A 19,560-nucleotide genomic window follows, 5' to 3' on the forward strand; every position below is an offset into this window, starting at 1 on the left:
CCTATAAATTATGGGCATTGCAAGACTGGCTGCAGGGAGCTGCCTTTTTTGTGCTCTCCTGCTTGATATACTGGGTACAAGAAAGATAATTTGTGCTGAAAAGGAGAAGGGGATCATCTAGCTCAGCCAGTAATGCACTGACTTTCAGGAAAGAAAATGTTGTCTTGAGGAAGGAACACATGATGTTCTTCAGGTGTCTTTTACACAGGATGCAAAAACATCATGTCATCCTGAAGCACAAGATATCTGGGGAGAATGCTGTGAAGTATATCCTGGTAGGCCTGGCAGAGTCTGACTTACATGTAGGGACAAAAATAGTCCAAGTTCCAGTGTTTAATGGAAAGATACACTGCAGAGCACCACAGAAAATGTGTTTCATTTAGCATTGTAAGTGGTTCTGCAATAATGTGCCTTGTTCAGGTTTAACGAGTTTGCCAAGGCGGCATGTGAGCTATCAGGTACAATGACACTGAACACTGGACAGCACAGAGCTGTGACTTGAGAAGACAAAGTCTGCAAGAAACGGGAGGATAATTGACAGAAGGGATGACAGATCTGTCAAGACCAAGAAAGCCAAAACTGTTGAGTCCATGTCAGCATTTTAGTGCTGTACTTGATATTTAAGCCTAAACAAGCAACTCTGTGTTAGTCCATACAACAGTTTAAATCTTCCAATGCACTTCTATGAGCTACCCTGTATCGTGTCAGGGTAACTTCCATGGAATAGTAATTCTTTTTTAATTCAGCCCTAACTAAAGAGAATGTCTTGTCAAAAGGATCGATGAGAATTTTACAAGCAATGGTAAGGATTTTCTCCAGCAATTTTTCTAATTGCTGCAATCCAGAAAAACTGAGGACATAGGAGAAATCATGAATTCCCAAATTACAACACAGGCATGAAAGCCTCTGTTACATACATTTAATATTTTTTTTTAAGAAATACCAGTACAATAAGATGAAATAGATATGCGACTCTGAATTTAGACTCACAAGGGATGTTAATTATTCTGTGTAAAAAATATATATACACACACAGTTGAATTTCAACTTATTAAGGGCCAATTTTCTGGAAGGAAAAGACAACTAATTGGAAAACAATGGAATCAAACATGTAAGAATCACAGGAAGTAATGAATTATTGTCCTAAACATTGTCCCAGGCCCAATTTAAGCATGAAGATCTGATTTTGAAAGCTGTTGAGCAATGTACCATAAGGAGTTCTGTGTTACTTTGTTTCTAGGAATATAAGGTATGGATGTATTTTTATATATATCCATTTATGTCTTATACATAAAGGCTAATGTGATGTGATTGATGTATTTCCCTGTGAGTTGCTGTTTATAAATGGAGTGCTGATGTCCAAGTGCTTCTCACTCTTGCCATAACTTGATACAGTATCACTGTTGGGTTAGATTCTTCTGAATTCTAAAGTGTTTCACTCCGCACTGTGCAAGAAGGTACAACACACCAAATTTTGATGGTGTGGGCCTTGGCAAGGGGGAGGAGTCCCTCTCAGTACACATTCACTGGAGATAAATATTTTTGAGGGGTGAGAAAATCCTTTGTATAAGGAGGAAATCTTTAGAAAACATGCCTTAAAAAGGATGGCTTTTCAGAAGAGCGTTGCAAAAAATGCTGACAAGATGGTTATAATAATGTTGCTAATGGCATTCCTCAGTAAATAAGTGAGGTAAATCAATTCAGGCTTTGTATAAGGACAGCTTTGAAGCTATTCAAAAACTTGGCCTTTTTGAAAGTCTCTAGTTTGACATGAAGCTTAATCAAGACAGTTAAAATACGTAACTGAAAGAAAATTAAGTATCTACCTTTTCACGTTGAGAGGTGGCATTTGATCGTAGTCATCATCATCAGTCTCTCAGAGGACTTTCAATTCATTCCAACATTCCTGTTGTATCTTGAGGTAAGGAAATTTTATTGCTAACTCACAAACTAGAGTTTCAAACCTTCAGAACCCTTTTCAGTAGTCTGTTGTGAGCAGTTCTGTGCTGACAACAGCAACAACTTTTTATCTCTTTTTTTGTAATACCAGTTTCCAGTAAAGCTAGTTCTTCCTTTGGAAGGTGGCCTGACATCCATAAGAAACTTCAGTGTCAATGAAAGAGCTGTTTTCAGCCAGACAGACTCAAAAGACTTTAAAATTCAGGTCTGTGTGCATATTGTACACCACACCCTAATAAATTCTACTGTAGAAGCATCATGCTGGCTATGCTGTTACATTCAAATTACGTGACCCGGCCCATATAAAAGACACTTCGAACCTAAAAGTAATGGGCATTCATTCAGGGCATCACAGCACGGTTTGCAAGCTGAACCATGGCATTATTCTGATTTAGCTACATTGCTTTGCATTCTTAAATAAGGGCAGTCACCACTGCTTTTGGAGATGCTGCACCATTTTCAGCTGCACAGTGTCATCGTGCCCAGTGTCACAAGAGGCTTTTATCAATAATTTATGCATTATATAGACTCTTTTTCTAGTGTAAACATATTTAGTTAAAGACTGTTTCCATCTATTCAGCTTTTCTGTGTCTCCCAGGTCCAGGAGACTTTTAGCAAGTACAGTCAGGGCCTAAACTTCTGAACTGCGTCCTGAATTCCTTAAGATTCAGCATTATCAGTGGAGCCACTATAAGCTAGCAGGGCAGGCTGACCTTCAATCTCCTGAAACATTGATGTTTCAAAGATGCATATTAATCATATCTATTCTATTGTTTTCCTGTGAGTCACCATGTTTCCTTCAGCTGAGAAATATCTATGCCAAAGAAGAAAATCAGAAAGTGCCATTTGTTTCCTCCACTTACCCTTTTGACTTCATTCTGTCAACTATATATCCATGCATACTTCGCGTTTGCAAAGATAAAAGTGAACACCTTGAAAGAATTTCTCTGGTGTGTTACTCCGCTGTAATAGCAGGAGCACTTAATACATCTAGAGCTCTGCTTGCTTGATTTCTTCTGCACACATCCTCTGTTCACAGGAGAAATACAGAACTTATCAGAAGACCTTTCTTTTCCCCCGACTGTACAGTTACATTTAGCACATGTAGGCCTAAATCTTTTGAAAATAAATATTGTAAAAAGCTCAAACTTCAGGGCTTTTAAGACGTATCCTGTTTCTGTGAAGTATAGAGGAACCAGATAAATGATGAGGAAGTTCAAGCAAAACAGAGGATTCTCTCACTGATGTGCACATTATATGGGCATAGAAGACAGAGATTAATACTTTATTGTTGGAGGCAAGTATAGCTTTGTGGAGACCCAGGCATATTCTTAGAGCAGCAAAGGAAAGCAGGCCAGGGAGGCACCTGATGTGCATGGTCTGATGGCTGCACTGTCTTAAGACTGCTATTCATGAGGTGGCTGTGTACAAGAGCAGCAGGGAAGAAGGCATTCTCAATTCCCCAGAAAAACTCAGTATTTCTCCTTTCACATAGTGACAACTCTGTCCCCGAGACTGTGGCTGTGGGTGCCAGAAGGTGGCAGGGTACTAGGAACAGACTTCTTGAGTCTGGCACGAGCTCATGGGAATCGATTTCTGCGTCATGCAGAAGGGCATATAACTGCTTATCGGTTTGTCCTCTTGTCTTCACTGTCCTTTAATCTGCTTGTAATTAACCTTGCAAATTGGATGATATATGGACTCTCCTGTTTCCCTACCTGCTTTGGGGTTGGTGTATTCAAACCCCCAGAGTTAATGTTTTGTGATTCAAAATTCCTGAATAATTATTGAGGGTGTCTTTGTGCCTATGCAGGATAGTTTCATATTACACTGATATGAGAATCAAGGTCCTGCTGGGTTCCTTGAAAAAAAACTGTCACCTTTTGAAATTCTAGTTGTTTCTGAAAATCAGCAATTAACAAGTGTGTTGTGTATTTTAAGACAACAGAACTGTCTGTAGTCGTGTTACAAGTTTGCTGTTAGTGGCTTTGGGTTTGTACCTCTTCTGCTTGAAGAAATACGTTGATAGCGTTTTAGAGAACCGATTGTTCTGACCCTCCTGAGGCCGATTTGGAATAGCGCTGTGTGAACCTAACAGCTTTCTAGAGGAACAAGAAACAATGCTTTGCCACATTTGGGCACTGAGGTAGCACTGCGAACATGCTTTGCAGTCCCATTTCTGGTTTTTCAGTGCGCATGCGGCTGTTGGTACCAACCACTAGGATACAGGAACTGTTTGTAATGAGCTCTCCAGAGATTTCTTGCACTCTGTGCACCCTTGAGCTATTCAGTGATGTCCTATAGACTTTGTTTTTCTGTTACTGATCTTTCTCATTACCTATGAGTGCTTCACAGTTGGGAGCAGAGTTGGGAACTGTCCGGACAGCCCAGCGCAGTGCTAAGGAAGGATCAATTAGCTTCAATCCTTGCTGTGCAAACTTGGATGTCGCTTCATTACAGAACCTTATGTCTTTTATATGTACTCAGATTATACACGTTCCTTTTGCCTATAGTACGTATACCACTACATAGTTGTAAATGCATGATGTTTCTGTCTCCACTTTCCCTTTAGTAGAATGTTGAATATTATATCAATAGCAGAGTGTGAAGGTAGGAGATGATGTCACCAAAACAAATGTTCTCCTTTATTTTTCTTTCTAGATTAATACAGCAGATAATTTCACCAATAGCGAGGAGGAAGCAGAAGACGATGACACTTACATGCTTATGTTGGGCTCAGAAACTCAACCAGCCAAGAGTAAGTCATGTTAGACAGCTTTATCGATAACAAAGCATGTACTGTATTAAGTGAGTGGGATTATGGACAAACAGTGGGGGCAAATTATTTTAATACTTTCAATTTCCACATGTTACTGCAACTTCCAGGGAGGGCAGGTGTCCGAGGAGAAAGGGGAAGGCAGGTGAGGGATTCAGTCATGATAACAAAGTCATCGCTCAGTAAGACAGACCTCAGTGCAACCACCCCTCCTGGTAAATTCTGGAAATTTTTTATCTCTGCTCTGAATCTAAAAATCAGCTGAATTCTCCAAGTTCTTGGAGAACAGCCTTCATATAAGGGGAAGAACCACCTACAGGTGCAGCCAACTCCTGTGTGGAGGCACAGATAGTACACATTTTGCAGCTTGATGTTTGTACATCTAAGCATAGATTGATGACAAGCTTGTTGATAATCTGTGTGGTCATATGCATTCCCCTTGAAAACTGCAAACTAAGTTGCTTGTTTGCGTTTACTGATGGCATGTATTTTGCATATGTTTTACAGTATCATGGACCTATAAAGCTAAACTTTATCCTGTTTCTATCTTATCTGTTTGTTGACAATTTTACTGTTTCAACTGTCTCATATTCTGTATGAAAAGGATGTTTCTTATTTGCTAAGTTTAAACTGATTGTTTTAGGACTTCTAGGTAGATGTTAGAGACTGTGAAAATGTGAGCTAGAAACCTGGTTAGCCCTGATACGTTTTCACTGTCTGTGTCACACTGTAGATGGGAACACCTTTAGGGTGGACACATGGAAGAACACAGATTGTAACAGCTGGCCATGTTAGCCAGCTAAATGCCCTAATGTCCCATTCGAATCAGTGGTGAAAGAAAGGCATCACCAAAGGATAACTCAGAATGGAAACCTACCTCAAGGTCTCACTATTACCTGCTACGCATTAACTGTAAGTCTGCTGACAGACTTGTATAGTTTACTGTTACATTACTGAGGTTGATGACCCAAATCTTGATGCTGTACACAGTGATTAAAATGTACACTTTCACATCCCTCCACTATATTCTTGTTCTGTGGTCCATGGGCCACCAAAGACAGAAGAGCTCCATTTCTACAGGATTACAGCCATGCCTCCCAGGGCAATGTTTATTTCATTTTAGAGAGATTTAAATAAGCACCCAAACCCCATTGTATAAAAACAAGTTACACAGCTGTGTGAGCTACGGCTTTATTTTACTAAGGGTTGCACTGTGCTGCATTGAAGTTCAAGTAATACAAATTATGGAGGCAAGGTAAGTGTGTGTGATTTCATTCTGACGGCAACTCTAGAGAAGTTTAACATTGCATGCACGAAGATGGTGTGTATCAGAGTAGCAAGATACAATAAAAACTTCCACTGTTGTTTTGGTAAATATTTAAAAAGCTGTTCACTGACAGTATGTATTTGACAGCTTTCCTACTGTATCAGTTCATAAAAGTTTTATTAGCCATTGTGTTGCTTCTGTGGGAATCCTTGAAACAGGAAATGTTTCCAGATGGCAAATTTTAAATAAAATAATGCATTCTTCAGCATTAAAAGCCAAGCAGAACCCAGGAGATCAATATGGAATTGGATCTAGATGCCAACAAGAAGCTGAGGCAGATGAGGAAAAGAAAGATGATGTAGAAGACAGCAGAGAGGAGACAGAACATGAAGATCAAGAAGAGGAAGATTCATACAGCTTTCACAACAGTCCTGACAATTTGTATGCCAGCATACCTGATGATCTCAAAGAGAACAGAAGAGACTGCTTTTTCTGTAAGAGGCCACCCCCTCCTCCCCCTCGAAATCTGCCTGGCATCCTAAGACAGGAAAATCTGTACGATTTATCACAAGGTACGATCTTGGGAGGAAAATAACCCCAGATACAAACATGTGCAAGTGCAGACTAGGTGCTGCTGTAGAGATTATGTATGAACACTTCTTCTAACAGCAGTTAGAAGAATTAGGGTGGTATGGCCCTAATTCTGCAAAGCAAGCATGCGCATATGAACTTTGCTGCATCAAGATATTCGTGACCAGGTATGTCAGCTAATACTGTGGTATGGGCTGCTGAGTTCAGGTTTCAGGTTTTCCTCACTCTGCCCATCTCAGAGAGCTGCCAGATAATACATTATGCATTGGATTTACAAGAGAGGCTTGAAACAAAAGATTGAGTTTTTATTTTTGTCAAGTTGACTTAAGTATTTACCATTTAAAAATACTAAGTACTATCTTGATTTAACACAGGTTGGAATTCCACAGGTAGAATTAATAGAACATGACTGTGCGGATGAAGTAACACAGTATTTTACTACCTTTTAGCCAATGTTGTGCTTAGAAATAAAAGGTATATTTTGTTGCAGATGGAAAAGAGAGGGAGAAATTGTGACCTTTAATGAAATGCTTTACCTTTTTTTTTTTTTATTTTTATTAATACTTCTGCCCCAGAGTAAAAAATCTAAAATTCAGTGTTCTAGTTTGGTTCAAGTGATGAGAAGCCCAAAATACTATTTGCATCTGTTTCAGAAGGGACGATTATAATTTTTTCTCATTGGGAGAAATAAGTCTGCAAAATAATCCAAGCCTAAATACCAGTCTTAAATAGTCACATAGGGAAAAAAAAACTTCTTATTTGTCATGGACACTGCTGATAGGTGTGCAGAAATTCCTTCTCAGTTTCTCCACTGCTTGTTACTGTTAACTCTGTTTTTAAATGTGGCATAACCTATTAAAGTCTTAAATTACCATCACCAAGCATTCTGAAGTTCACATAAGTAGATAGAAATAGTTTTCTAGCCTTATAGCCTGCTATAGATAGGTTTTCATCTTGTTTTCTGCTGTGAAAGAAAAAGCTGGCTATATGCGGGAAGTCATAGGTGGCTTCTAAGAGAAAGAAGGGCAGAAAAAAATTAATGTCAAAGATGCGTTTCACTTCCCATGAAATACTCAACTGCAGCTATATGTGTGCACAAATGAGGGGTCAGGTTTGGCATACAGGATTTCTGAGTGTAGGTTTGATATAGATGCCTGTCTTGGAATAGCTTTCATGTGGCTATACCATCAAGTAGGAATGTGACCCTCTCTGCCAAATGGGAGTTGTCCGTATGTGGGTACCAGCAGAGCAAGTTTCTCGGCTAGGTAGTGTCCTGTGCTGATAAGGCAGAGTTTGTCTAACAGTTCTCCTGTGTGAATAGTTAATTTTAAAACATGCTGCGAATTTTCCTGAAGTGTTAGCCTTGGTTTCATCACTGGAGAATGGGGGGGGGGGGGGTATCAGAATTCCTCTAAAAGAGGATGATGCTTGCTTTCAAAGAGGAGCTCTAATGAGTCCTTGCTACCTATTTTCAGTCAGCCACTTGCTTTAGGTGTTGCTGCGAAATACTTAAAAGGCAAGTCCCTTCTTCTTGCAGTCTTTGTTTTGGCAGTGGCATGAGAGTGCCCCCTGTGGGAGTTAAAAGAAAGAATATCCTACAGAGAAAGAAACAGAACTTTTACAGTGACACGGAAACAACATATTTTTCGTAGTAAATATGGCAGGTGTATTAATCCCACTTCTTGTTTTAAGATGTTTTTATATCTTAGCCAGAATACATGTTGATAGTACATAATAATAATACATCCCATTTATAAATGTATCCCACTTACAAAGATTGATTAGCTCCTCTGAACCCATAAACAGATAAAACAATTCTTTAAATAGCAGCCAAAGGATTGAAAACACCAGTAGTGACCACAGCCTGCTTTAGTAAATACACATGTACAGGCAGGAGATTATAACACAAGTAAAGCACAACTCAGTACAAGAATTCCAGGCAGGTCTACTGTTTTTGCAGGAAAGGTGGCTAATCAGCACAAGGAAGTTATAAAAGTTTATGGAAACACCAGCTTCAGTAACAGCTTCTAACTCTTAGCAGTTTGTGGGAGTTGTAAAGACAAATCAAAACAAACCCAGGCACCAGGAAACTCATTGATTCCTTTTAATGCTGTAAAATGTAAAAGCTAAAGGAAAGCAAGTTCTGAGTAGTTGTACTATGAAATATATGAAATATAGCAAGTACAGAGAGACAGGGAAATTGGGGGGGGTAGTCTTGGGAAATTGGGGGGAGGATAGATTATAAGAGGTCATAATTTTCATCCTCGCTGTAAGGGGCTTTTTAGATTTTTTTCACCTTGTTTATCTTAGTAAAGCCCTCATAACCAAGTGGGACACTGAAGATGTAGGAAAGACAAAACCCAATGTTTTCTAAAATAAGTTTCAATTCTTAAGTAGTTGTTGCAACAGCTAACAAATAGCCTGATTTTCCAAAATGCCAGGGGCCACAGGTACCACTTACTTGGCTTCACCATTAAAGAACATGTTTGTGTGACTCTTGTGGGAGCAACTGGGGCACTCAGTATTTCTTTTAAATAAGCCCATCTATTTTGTGGCTAATAGCTAAGCATCTATTTTTGATAATCTGATGTGAAATCATGAGGAGGCCCTGAAGTTGGAATTATTCCTTTGGGACATCCTCTCTACTGACTTAGATGATCAGAAGCCTCTAAAAATCAGAGCGCTTTAGTTTAGAAGTGAAATTAGGTCTCCGAGTTACTTTAGGAAACTCTAAAGCTTTAAGTTAAGTCCTAATCTCCTTTCCTTACCCCATATATGGAACACAATTCCTCACTTTTTCAGAGAGGAATTTTGTGGAGGACAGAAGTGAAAGGGAACGTGGTGATGGACTCATAACTTCATGCTACAGAGAAGAGCAAGATATATGCAAGGGAGACAGCGAGGAGGAACACCCATACACTTTTATGAATGTGGATGAATCTGTGTACGATTTCATACTGGCTGAGGAAGAGGAGGAGGAGAAAAGGCAAGAACTCAGGTCTTTTATCATGAACAGGCCGCCAGCCCCTGCCCCTCGTCCCATGTGTTCGCCGATCAGAGAGGAGAACATTCCCTATATAGTACAAGGTTAGTGCTGCTGCTTTGTAAATATTTGCTGGTAGAATATAGATGTGTCTCTTCTATTTGATGAATAATATTTTTTAAAAGACTAAGATCCTTGTTCAGTTACTTTCAAACCAACAAATTGGTTGATTCAATCAACCTATTCTCACCTCTCAAATGAGCTGAGAACATCTCTGACTAATGTTAATTTTCAATTTACATCTCGGATAGCATAACTTCTTTGGTTTAATTTTACAAAAATTATGACAATATGATGGAAAACTAAGAATCACTGGGCTAGCTGTGAGTGTGTTTTAACGGTGCAATAAAGAATGTGCTATTTGAATCACCTTTCAGTTTCTTTATCGAAGTGTTTTTACATAATTCTAAGAGAGAGATTTTAGCCATATTTTGTTTTTTCTGATGAGAACAGTAGGGAGAAATGCCTGTGTGAGAACTCCTGTTTCAAATATCCTTTCTGCAATGTAAGATGCTAGAAATGGCCACCTGAGGAAGGATTATGTCCTTTTATCATTTCTGTGAAAACTAGGGGACCTTTTTGAGCTTATTCATGGAAGCATAAGGCTGGAAGAGATTTCAGGCATCTTGTAGTCCAATTCAGACTGAAGCCAAATTTCAAAATAACAAAAGGAATTTCTGTGAACCTACTGCAGAGATCTCTGTTGTAAGCCCCAAAATCCATACTGCCTGCATTTCCAGCCTCCTTTACCAAAACCTGCCAATGTATAAGAATATGCATAAGAATAAATGGTAGAAAACCAGGCTGAGAAAGGACACCAGTAGATTGCTTACTCCATCCAGCGCGTGTTTTGCACTAAAACAGGATTAATACTACCCAAGTCATCCTACCAAATACAGAGGAGCACCTCCTTTTTCATGCCTATTTCAGTCAGTGATCTATTTTATTCTTCCTAGCTAGCTCTTTTCCTCCAGGCTGTGTAACTCCAGGTGAGGGCCAGAATGCGTGGGCTAACACGTTGATCATTTAGTTGCTCTTTCTTCAGCATGTTCCGAAGGTATAAGGATGAATCATTACAGTAGTTAAGGTGTAATCCAAGAATGGATATGTATAGGGGGCCTGTTACAACTACAAAAGTCCTGAAATGGTTGCTTTTACTGAGAGTGCTAGAGCAATGTCTCAGATCTTGGTCCTCTATCATCATAGATAGGCCAGTGACTTAAAAACCCTTACTGTGAAGACGTGTTATTTGGGAGATCATTTTCACTGTCTTTTATTGCACTAGAGTGTTCCTGCTTTGTCTACCCTAACTGTTCACTAAAGAAGAGACTATCAGAGGAACTGCTTTGATGGGACTGTGATTCTTTTACGCCATATATATATACATACACATACACCCCCAAGGTTTTTAGCTTTGCTTTTAAAAGCAGGTGGTGGTAGACAAATTAGTTTCCTGTTGTTCTGTGAAATTAGCCTCTGGCTCAAGTTCATTTACTTATACAATACATGAGAAAAGTGGAAGTGCTCCAAGAAAGCTTCAGTTGACCACTCGGGCCTCTGTTTCACCTGGCTGTCCTGCTAGTTCCAGATCTGGAGTTTCTCACTCTCTTGTTTTCTGCAGGGATTCCTGAGATAGATAGTGAAATTTTAGACAGAAGTGATGTATCTTCAGTGGAGAGATTTTTCTTGCTACTTGAATTGGCAATTTTTGTCCTTCTCCACAGTGGTTAAAAAATTCTTCATCTAGTCCAACAATATCCCAGTTTCCAGTTTATTGTATTAAAACTGCTAATAATTGGAAAAAAAGATTGTTTCAGCTGTAAGAACCAGCAAATTTCATTCCAGTCCATCATTAAAATCTGCATGTGTTTGCAGCCATTGCTTTATAATTTAATCTAATCAGTGTAAAATAAAATTACTCTGGCTACTGCGTATACACATTTTTCATCCCTCAAATAAATTGATGATAGTTTCAGGTTTTGTTTCCATATATTATTTTTAAAGGACTGTTGCAGAAGCCGCGAAGTCAAATAATCAGAAAGTTGGAATTGAGGTAGTTTTGCTGGTTTACTTCTTCCTCCCTGCCACACACATTACAATACAGTCCTTAAGTATATAGCCATGTGCTGCTATTCATCACAGATATGTTGTTTCATCTAGTGTTTAAAGTGGGTGAGCATAAGATGCAAAACTCTTAAGTGTTTTTCATTCCCATTTTGGTTTAAAATATAATTTGTGCCTGCCCTAGGTCTAATGTGCTGTTTCAGACCCTCCTGTGATAAACCCTTTGATTTGTTCTGTATCCCATCTGCATCTGTTTGGTTGCCCAATAATGGAGTAACTGAGATGCCATTCTTGAGATAAACAGCATTGTATAATACTTTACTTATTCAAAGTAGAAATCCCGTTGATTTTGGTGGCCACTACGAGTGCTCAGAACTTCAAATTAAATCATTAGTGTGTCTAGTCAGCACCCTAACGTCAGGTATTCACAAGCCTGATTGTTGGCTTAAATGACTTGTCTGGGGTTACGCTGGGGCTTTGTTGGAGAGAGAAATCCTGTTCGCAGAGCAACTTTTAGTTACTTAACTGAGGCATCCTTCCCTTCTCTGTATTCTCTCTCCATTCACTAAATACCTTTTAACTTCTAAAACAAATTAAATAATATTCCTGTAAGAAACAGGTTGTATTCATTGCACAGTTCTGGTTGATCTTCAGTGTGTTGATCTACTGGTGTTCAGTAAGACACAGGTCCTATGGGAAAAAGAGGATTAGAGAATGGCGTATGATGCAGAGAGGAGGGCTGTGTTAAGGGTACACAGTCACCTACAACTGGATTCCCATGTATTTTGGGAGTTCATGGAAAGAACAAGCTTCATGCCCCGAGGATTGCAGGAGCTGTTGCGATAAAGCCATGCAGAGATGCAAGAGGAGGATTTCTTTTTGCCCTTTATGTACTTACAGAGGTGTTGGAAAATTATGAGCTTATTTATTGGCAAAAAAAAAAAAAGTGTAAGCATTGCATAGCAGAAATGGCTTTTGCATCTTGGATTGTGTGCTGGTGCCTCCTTTTTAATTCATTTTTTTGTATCCATCAGAACAAATCCAAGTGGCTGAATTCCCCTGAGGGCTTTCACCACACCTTGAAGTCCAAGAAGTTACAAAAGAGTATCTTCTCCTTTAAGCAAAAGTGGTGGTGTTTCCATGAGAATAGCAGCAAAGAAAGAGAGCAAATAGCTCTCCTTGTAATAAGTAGCTTTCAAATACATGGAAGCTGAAGTTTACAAAAGGCAGAAAGCCTGCTCCTTGTAGATTACCACTTGGTGCTCTGCCGAATAGGATAGTGGAACTGTTGATCGATGGAAGACAAACATGGAACTTCACAAGCCCATTTTTAGAGTCTCTTTCACAGCAGGATCTACACTTCAAAACCTAGGCAGTAGACAGTGATGCAAGTTGTCATAACTGAACTACCGCAATTTACAGTTTGAGCAGCTGACCTGAATTTGCTGACAAATAAATTCTGGGAAAAATGAGTGAGTTGAAAGATTTAAAACATAAGTGTTCAAATCGCTTTTACTCAGTTTCATTTATTCTATTTTCAAATTTTAATGAACATGCAAACTACTGTATTGAACACTACTAAACGTACTGCATCTTAACAAACAGAGAGTACATTTGTTCTTTAATTTAGACCACTGCAAGAATTCTGCCTTCTGTGTGAAAGGCTTATCAACCAATGGAGCTGCAAATTGGTGCCAAATAGCTTGTTGTCCAGATGGTGTGCACTCTTAGTGTGCTCCCTTTCCATTGCTCAAGCACTTAGTATTCCTTTGTAGGTTATTTTGGTGTTTTTTCAATTGTGTGCTGCCAAATCAACTGTTAAATAAATTTATGAAGGTGTTGAGTTTTCAGTTCACAGTGCAATTTTAATGTTCCCTATTGATACCTGATTTGTTTGAGCTGGAAACCGAAGTCCCTGGTGTATTCTTATGACAGGTGCCTGAGTTTCTGTAATGCCTCCCTACCACTTCTGAAGCCTGACCTACCAGGACTGCCTCAGGGCTTAAGGATTACATTACTGTCCTGGTTTGATCATTTGCCTCTTATCAGAGATCACCAGTATGAGAGGGGTTCTCTGCAGCAAGGACAGCTGTCCTACAACAGTATAAATAAAACTTCATATGCTGTAGCCTTTGTTCTTTTGCAGACCTCTCACAAATCCCTGAAGGAGTGCATTTCCACTCTGTGCACTGGAAATATTTTACTATTGAAAGATAGCTGGCTGTGGGACTTCACACTAGGGTTAAAAGTGGAAAAATATGTCTCCAGTTACTATCCAGAAGAGAACAGCATTCTCATTGCTCATCAAAAGCACAGGGTATGCAGAAAAAGTAGCAGCCAGTGGATATTTTTAGGGAGGCAGAACATCTCATGTACAGAATTGACAACATCAACCCAAATGAAATACAAAAACAAAATCCAGACCAGAACAGTTAGTGTCTTGAAAACTTACCAGGCTGATTACTGGGAACTATAGTGATCGCATCCTGAGTTAGTAATTCTTATTATGCAGATTGTTTAAGTGCTCTAAAGCAGGGGTTTCCAAAGTGAAGCTGCGAAGCCCACACAAACTGCAAAACATTTATGTCCACAGAGGGATTTTTTAGTACTTTTCCTACAGTGAGTATGAAGTACTGCACTGCAGATGAATTTCATTATGTATCTCCAACTTAAGGGTGTTTCTCCATGAATAAAATACTAGGAACCACTGTTCAGCTGTCTTAGAGCACTTAGACTGTTTTTACAGACCTGAGTGGGAAGCGGTATACTGGCTTCATCCACTGTGTTCATTCAATCAGATTTTTTGCTATCTTAGCTTTGGTAGATTGAACATGTACTGAATAAGGTGCACAGAGAGAAAATATTTATAGGATGCTGCCTGGTTGAAAAGCAAACTGTTCTAAATAGCATATTTCTGGTAAAGCCAGATATAGAGTCTTCCCCTTTTTGCTTTTCTCTACTGAAGAAAAATGGGACTGCAGAAGTATATTCAGGTTTTACATGCTGGAGCAAATATTCTTGAGTATATTGTCAGAGTCCTTCCAACTTCCGTGATCCACTAAGTTACATTTCTGACAAGAGCAACAGTGGGAGAGTTCTCTTCATTGTGTATGGTACAGCAAGTACATTGACACCGCTTTCTGAATGGCATCTTAAACTAACCACCAGTACCTATTCTTCTCACTCACTCTTTACCCCTTCTTACAGAAGGGGTTCTGGTATTACTTCAATGTCTTGCCTCAGTGTAGGGGAGTCGTCTCTGCGTAGTCTCCTGAGGTCCCTCCCTGACCAACGTTGCTGGGATTCTAACAGATTTGAGCTCATATTTGACAGACTCAGAATCTCCCTGCAAATTGGGAAGAGAATTGCTGGTGAGCATGTTTATTTTTGGATTAATGTTTTCACATTGTCATTACACTATGATTCTTTTTAAAGTCATTTTACTTTTGATCTGAGAAAACTGACTAATTATGTGGCTGTGGAAGGTAGAGGCTGACAACAGCCTGTATAAGTTGTGATGAGTGGATGTGATGTTGTAGCTGAAAAAACCAGGCAGCATGCATTAGGTCACTGCAAGTAACGGAGCGGCATGGTATTTTGATATTTCTGCAAGTGCATTTGACATCACCTAGTCTTTATTCTGATGAAATGACTGTTGTGTGTTCTCATAAATGTCTTGAGTGTCAGGCAGCACATTTAGAACAGATCAGAACTTCTGTACCAGTTTAGATGTGGTCACTGGTTTTCTCACACCAGCGCAGTTAAAACTGGCCAGTCTTTTCCCCCTTGCTTCCTGACAGTGTAAGTGCATGCAGACACCTGTGCTACCATGACAGGACAGCTTCTGGGACTTGAGCCTTTGTTACCTGGCACAGCACAGCCCAGCCATCCCTTCTCCACAGTGCTTGGGCCTAGCTAGACCAGAGTCATGAGGCATGCTGATATGCTTTTGTTCTGTGCCCAGCTGTGTTGTCTTGGAAAAATAAAAAATGCCATACTGTTTACAGTGTCCCATTTCCTTAGTTGATATCATGTTATGAATCACTAGAATCTTTTGTTTCATCTTAAATATGTGAAATATTTTGTATAAATTTTAGGAGTGGTCCTTAATCATTTCTCACAAAACTTACTGGTTAGCATTGCATTGATGACCTCTGTCTAGTCCTCATGCTGAGTGATGCTCAATGTGTTAGCAAACAAAACAGACAAAAGGAAAATGAGATCTGAAAAGATGTGAACAAACATCTGCAGAGTTCTCATCTCCTGAATAATAAGCATGATTCTACTATATTCCTTCCTTAGTATTCTTTGTGTATTTGTCATCCCTTGCTGTGCTACATCTAATTTACAACCTAATCCCTACCAGAAAAAGAACTTACAATTTTTATTTGCCTAGGTACTACACACACACAGTTTAAATGTTGAAATGTTTAAATAATGGGAAAAAAATGGAGGGGGCAAAGATAGGAGTGTCTCCCTGCTACATATCCCAACTAGCAATTCACCCCTCCTTCTCCATTTTTTCGTTAATCATGAGTTAATTGCGTGACAATTCTAAAATGAATGAAGCAAAAAACCTAAGAACAAGAAGGAAGCTTATAAACTCACTGTAATTTGCAACTGAGTTGAGATGTGTTAATAAGTGTGACCCCAGTTTATTAATTAATTTGCATTATCACTTAGCCTTGTGTTTCTGTTAAGACTTTGTTCCCCTGGATTTTAATTTTGAATGTTTCCTGAATGTTTCCTAAATAAAACATTTATGGCGATAGATAATTTTGTTTGGAACATCAGCTCAATGAAGCTGATGAATAAATGCATCTTGAATTTCCCTAAGCAAACTGAATTCAAATTAGGGATATTTACTGGTTGGTTTTTTTTTTTCACTGTGTCTTTTCTCCTGTGTGTTTGTTCTGCTGAAAGTGTTGAGTAAGTAGATAAGTATTAGGTATGATTAGCTCACATATCCTTCCAGAGGGTAGGTTCATTGATTTAGCTTTATTTGAATCGCTAGTGTATAGTGGCAAACCATTGTTTGATTTTTAGAGGTAATGTTGCTAATACAGCAAATTAGTCAACATCCCTCATAGTTTAGATGGGTAAAGCAAAATGTAATTGATCATTGCCTCTTAACTGATATGAGTTGTCCTCTCTCATAATGTAACTCTTTCCATGTTTTGACTCCCTGTGTTTCTAATTATATCACTTCTTACTGGCCTATCACTAAGCAATTTTTGAAATGTCATAGTGCATCTACAATTCCTGACCATGATGGCTTTGTGCTAGAACCTCAATTAATTCTGAAAATCAAATTCCTGTTCTATTTGTCAACCTGCAGCTATTGTAAAAAATTTCATTCTCTCTTTCTAGACCCTTTATACTCATCACAGTTTCTTGCACAGTGTGTGACTATAAAATACTCTTAGCCCTTCTATTTGTGGTGATAACCATGAAAATATTAACAACATTTCAAGCCTCATAAAATTGTTTACCTGCATGTGCAGACAGCTTGAAACAACATCTGTAGCTAGTCTGATTGAGATAAAAAAGGCAATTCAGAGTTCCTTGGATCCCACTCACTTTCCAAGCCTTCTGTTAGGGATTTTCCCAGAGTTCTGCATATTTGCCACAAAATATGTGTTTTGTCACACTTTTTAAATGTTGTTTCCTGGTTTCATGTCCTACTAGAAAATACTGCAGTAGTCTCTTACTCTCTGAGTTTGCTTTCCTGGAGAAATATTGAGGTTACATTACATTCTGAAAAAGCAATCTTACTACTTAGGACATAAAAATGTTGTATAGGGCATGCAAGGAACTTCATCTGTGTCCTGCAGTAACTGAAGAGAGGAGAGGGAATAAAGTGGAATTATTAGTTCCTTCAGCCTCCTTTAATTCTGAGAAACTGAGAGAGAAGAAGAGATACATGGCAGACAAAAATTATATAGCATATATCAGGTTGGGACATTTAATTCATAGATTTTTGACCTACAAGCATCTATGGGTACTTTAGCCAGTCAGAATGTGGTTAAAAATTCAAAAGGACTCTATTTCTGATCATACAGATATTACTGAAGGGTGCACATTAAGTAAAAAAAGCATAATAGAAGTACTGCAACTTTTTAATCAGATTATCTAAGGCAGAGAGGCTCTGAACATATACAAATATATATCCTTCCTCAGTTGAAGGACTGAGGCAGTCTGACACTTCAAAAAATTGCTATATTAATGTTGCTTTACTGAAGGAATATTCACTTTATTTTCCATAAGAAATAATGGAATATATCCCTGTGCAAGATTACCTGTTTCTTTCATTCCACTGATGTATTCGAGCAGTTCATAAGTAATTAGAATGTGGGAATGAAAGAGTAAATTGCTGGAGTCTTCCCTAAATCTGTGGCAGTTGTACAGTGGTGTGTGCATACATCTTTCCAGGCATTCCAGAAACAGGAATTTGTTTTCATTGACCTCACCCACACTGAATACTTGCTGCCAACTAAAATCATTTCAGCAAGATGCGGCATGTAAAGTGGTTTTAACAATTTTACTTTGAACTGGAAGAGTAATTCCATTTCTGATTACTCCAACACTGCAAAACTCAGCAGAAATTTCAAAGCCTATCAATTAAAGTGCTTTCCAATCAGGGACATTGTTGAGTATTATCCCTTCTCCTCCTTATGCAGTAAAATTCAGCCTGCCTGCATTACCTCTGTGTTCTGGTTACTTTAATTTCTTCTTTAAAAAGAGAATACTATTTCAAGTATAGCAGAAAACTCTGCAACCATATTTAGCAGGATTCTTTGAGAATTACAGAGGATAATATTACAAAAGTTAAAATCTACCAGTGTTAGGCTGAAGCTAGGGACATAACATCAGCAGATTGTGCTGCATGTATAGTTCTTTTACTCTCCATTTAGCCTGAGAACATTTTAAGGAACATCAAGTCCTCAGCTGTTTTCATTCATCATCACTTCCATACAAGCCTACTCAGGAGTTAGCGTAAAGACTTTATTCTGCAGTGTAGAAAATATACCCTTAGGGATTGCTCCTTCCTCACCTCTGCATGTAGCATGTGCAGAGTTTAGATGTCACAGTGGTCTTGATCATCCGTTTTACAAGTTTTCCTGAGAGAAGTGGATGCATCGTACAAGGCAGCCTGAGCAGGCAGACAAAGAGCAAACCAAGGTCCACTGGGTTTCCCTGGTCAGCAGGAGCAAGAAGCCAGGACCCCAGGGTACCATGGAGAGCATGCCGGCTCTGCCGCTTGAGCAGAGCTCCCTTGTACTGGGCCTTGGTCCCCAAGCAAATATTTGTTCCATTGAACTGGCACATTTGCTGCATTGCAGTGATGTCAGAAAGATTACTTCATGGGAAGGAATTATTCTAGATTATCAGTTTGTTTAGCTAAAATCAGAACTGAGACTTAAGAGGGAAAGCCTGTATGGCAGTAGCTAAGTCAGAAACCAAGCAGTTCCCACCTTCTGGGTTTTACGTATGCTGCCAGCAAAAGTTTGACTGCAGCATTTCGGGGTGTATCCAGACTGGCTGTATTCTCAGCACCTCATAGGAATAGGGATGATGGGCTACACTAATGGAATAACTGATCGTTCTTTGCCATTTTTAGTGCTTGAATAAAGTAGACAAAAATATACACATACTCTCTCTTAAGCAGTGTCATTATTCTCACCTAGTACTATTGTGTTTTTCTGCCTTAGCTTTCCCCATAAAATAAGAAACAGGTTACAGTAAGTGTCTGTACCATGTGAAGAACTCGGAGATCTAGCTGTTTCTTCTAAACAAGTAATATGTTAGTGTGATAAGTCTATTTTATTTTCTTCAAAGCTTCTTGTCGTGATATCTGTA

The 19,560-nt window shown here is 38.9% G+C and overlaps 1 protein-coding gene across 1 annotated transcript in view; it reads left to right on the forward strand.

Moving 5' to 3' along the window:
- BANK1 (B cell scaffold protein with ankyrin repeats 1) overlaps window positions 1-19,560 on the forward strand; it is a 163,216-nt gene that overhangs the window by 130,359 nt on the left and 13,297 nt on the right. The window contains exons 9-11 of the mRNA XM_075031868.1: window positions 4,621-4,717; window positions 6,269-6,574; window positions 9,396-9,680. Coding sequence (XP_074887969.1) covers window positions 4,621-4,717; window positions 6,269-6,574; window positions 9,396-9,680 — 688 coding nt within the window. The remainder of the gene's footprint in view (window positions 1-4,620; window positions 4,718-6,268; window positions 6,575-9,395; window positions 9,681-19,560) is intronic.

The sequence above is a fragment of the Buteo buteo genome, chromosome 1 (genome assembly GCF_964188355.1).
Source record: "Buteo buteo chromosome 1, bButBut1.hap1.1, whole genome shotgun sequence".
Taxonomy (NCBI): Eukaryota; Metazoa; Chordata; class Aves; order Accipitriformes; family Accipitridae; genus Buteo; species Buteo buteo.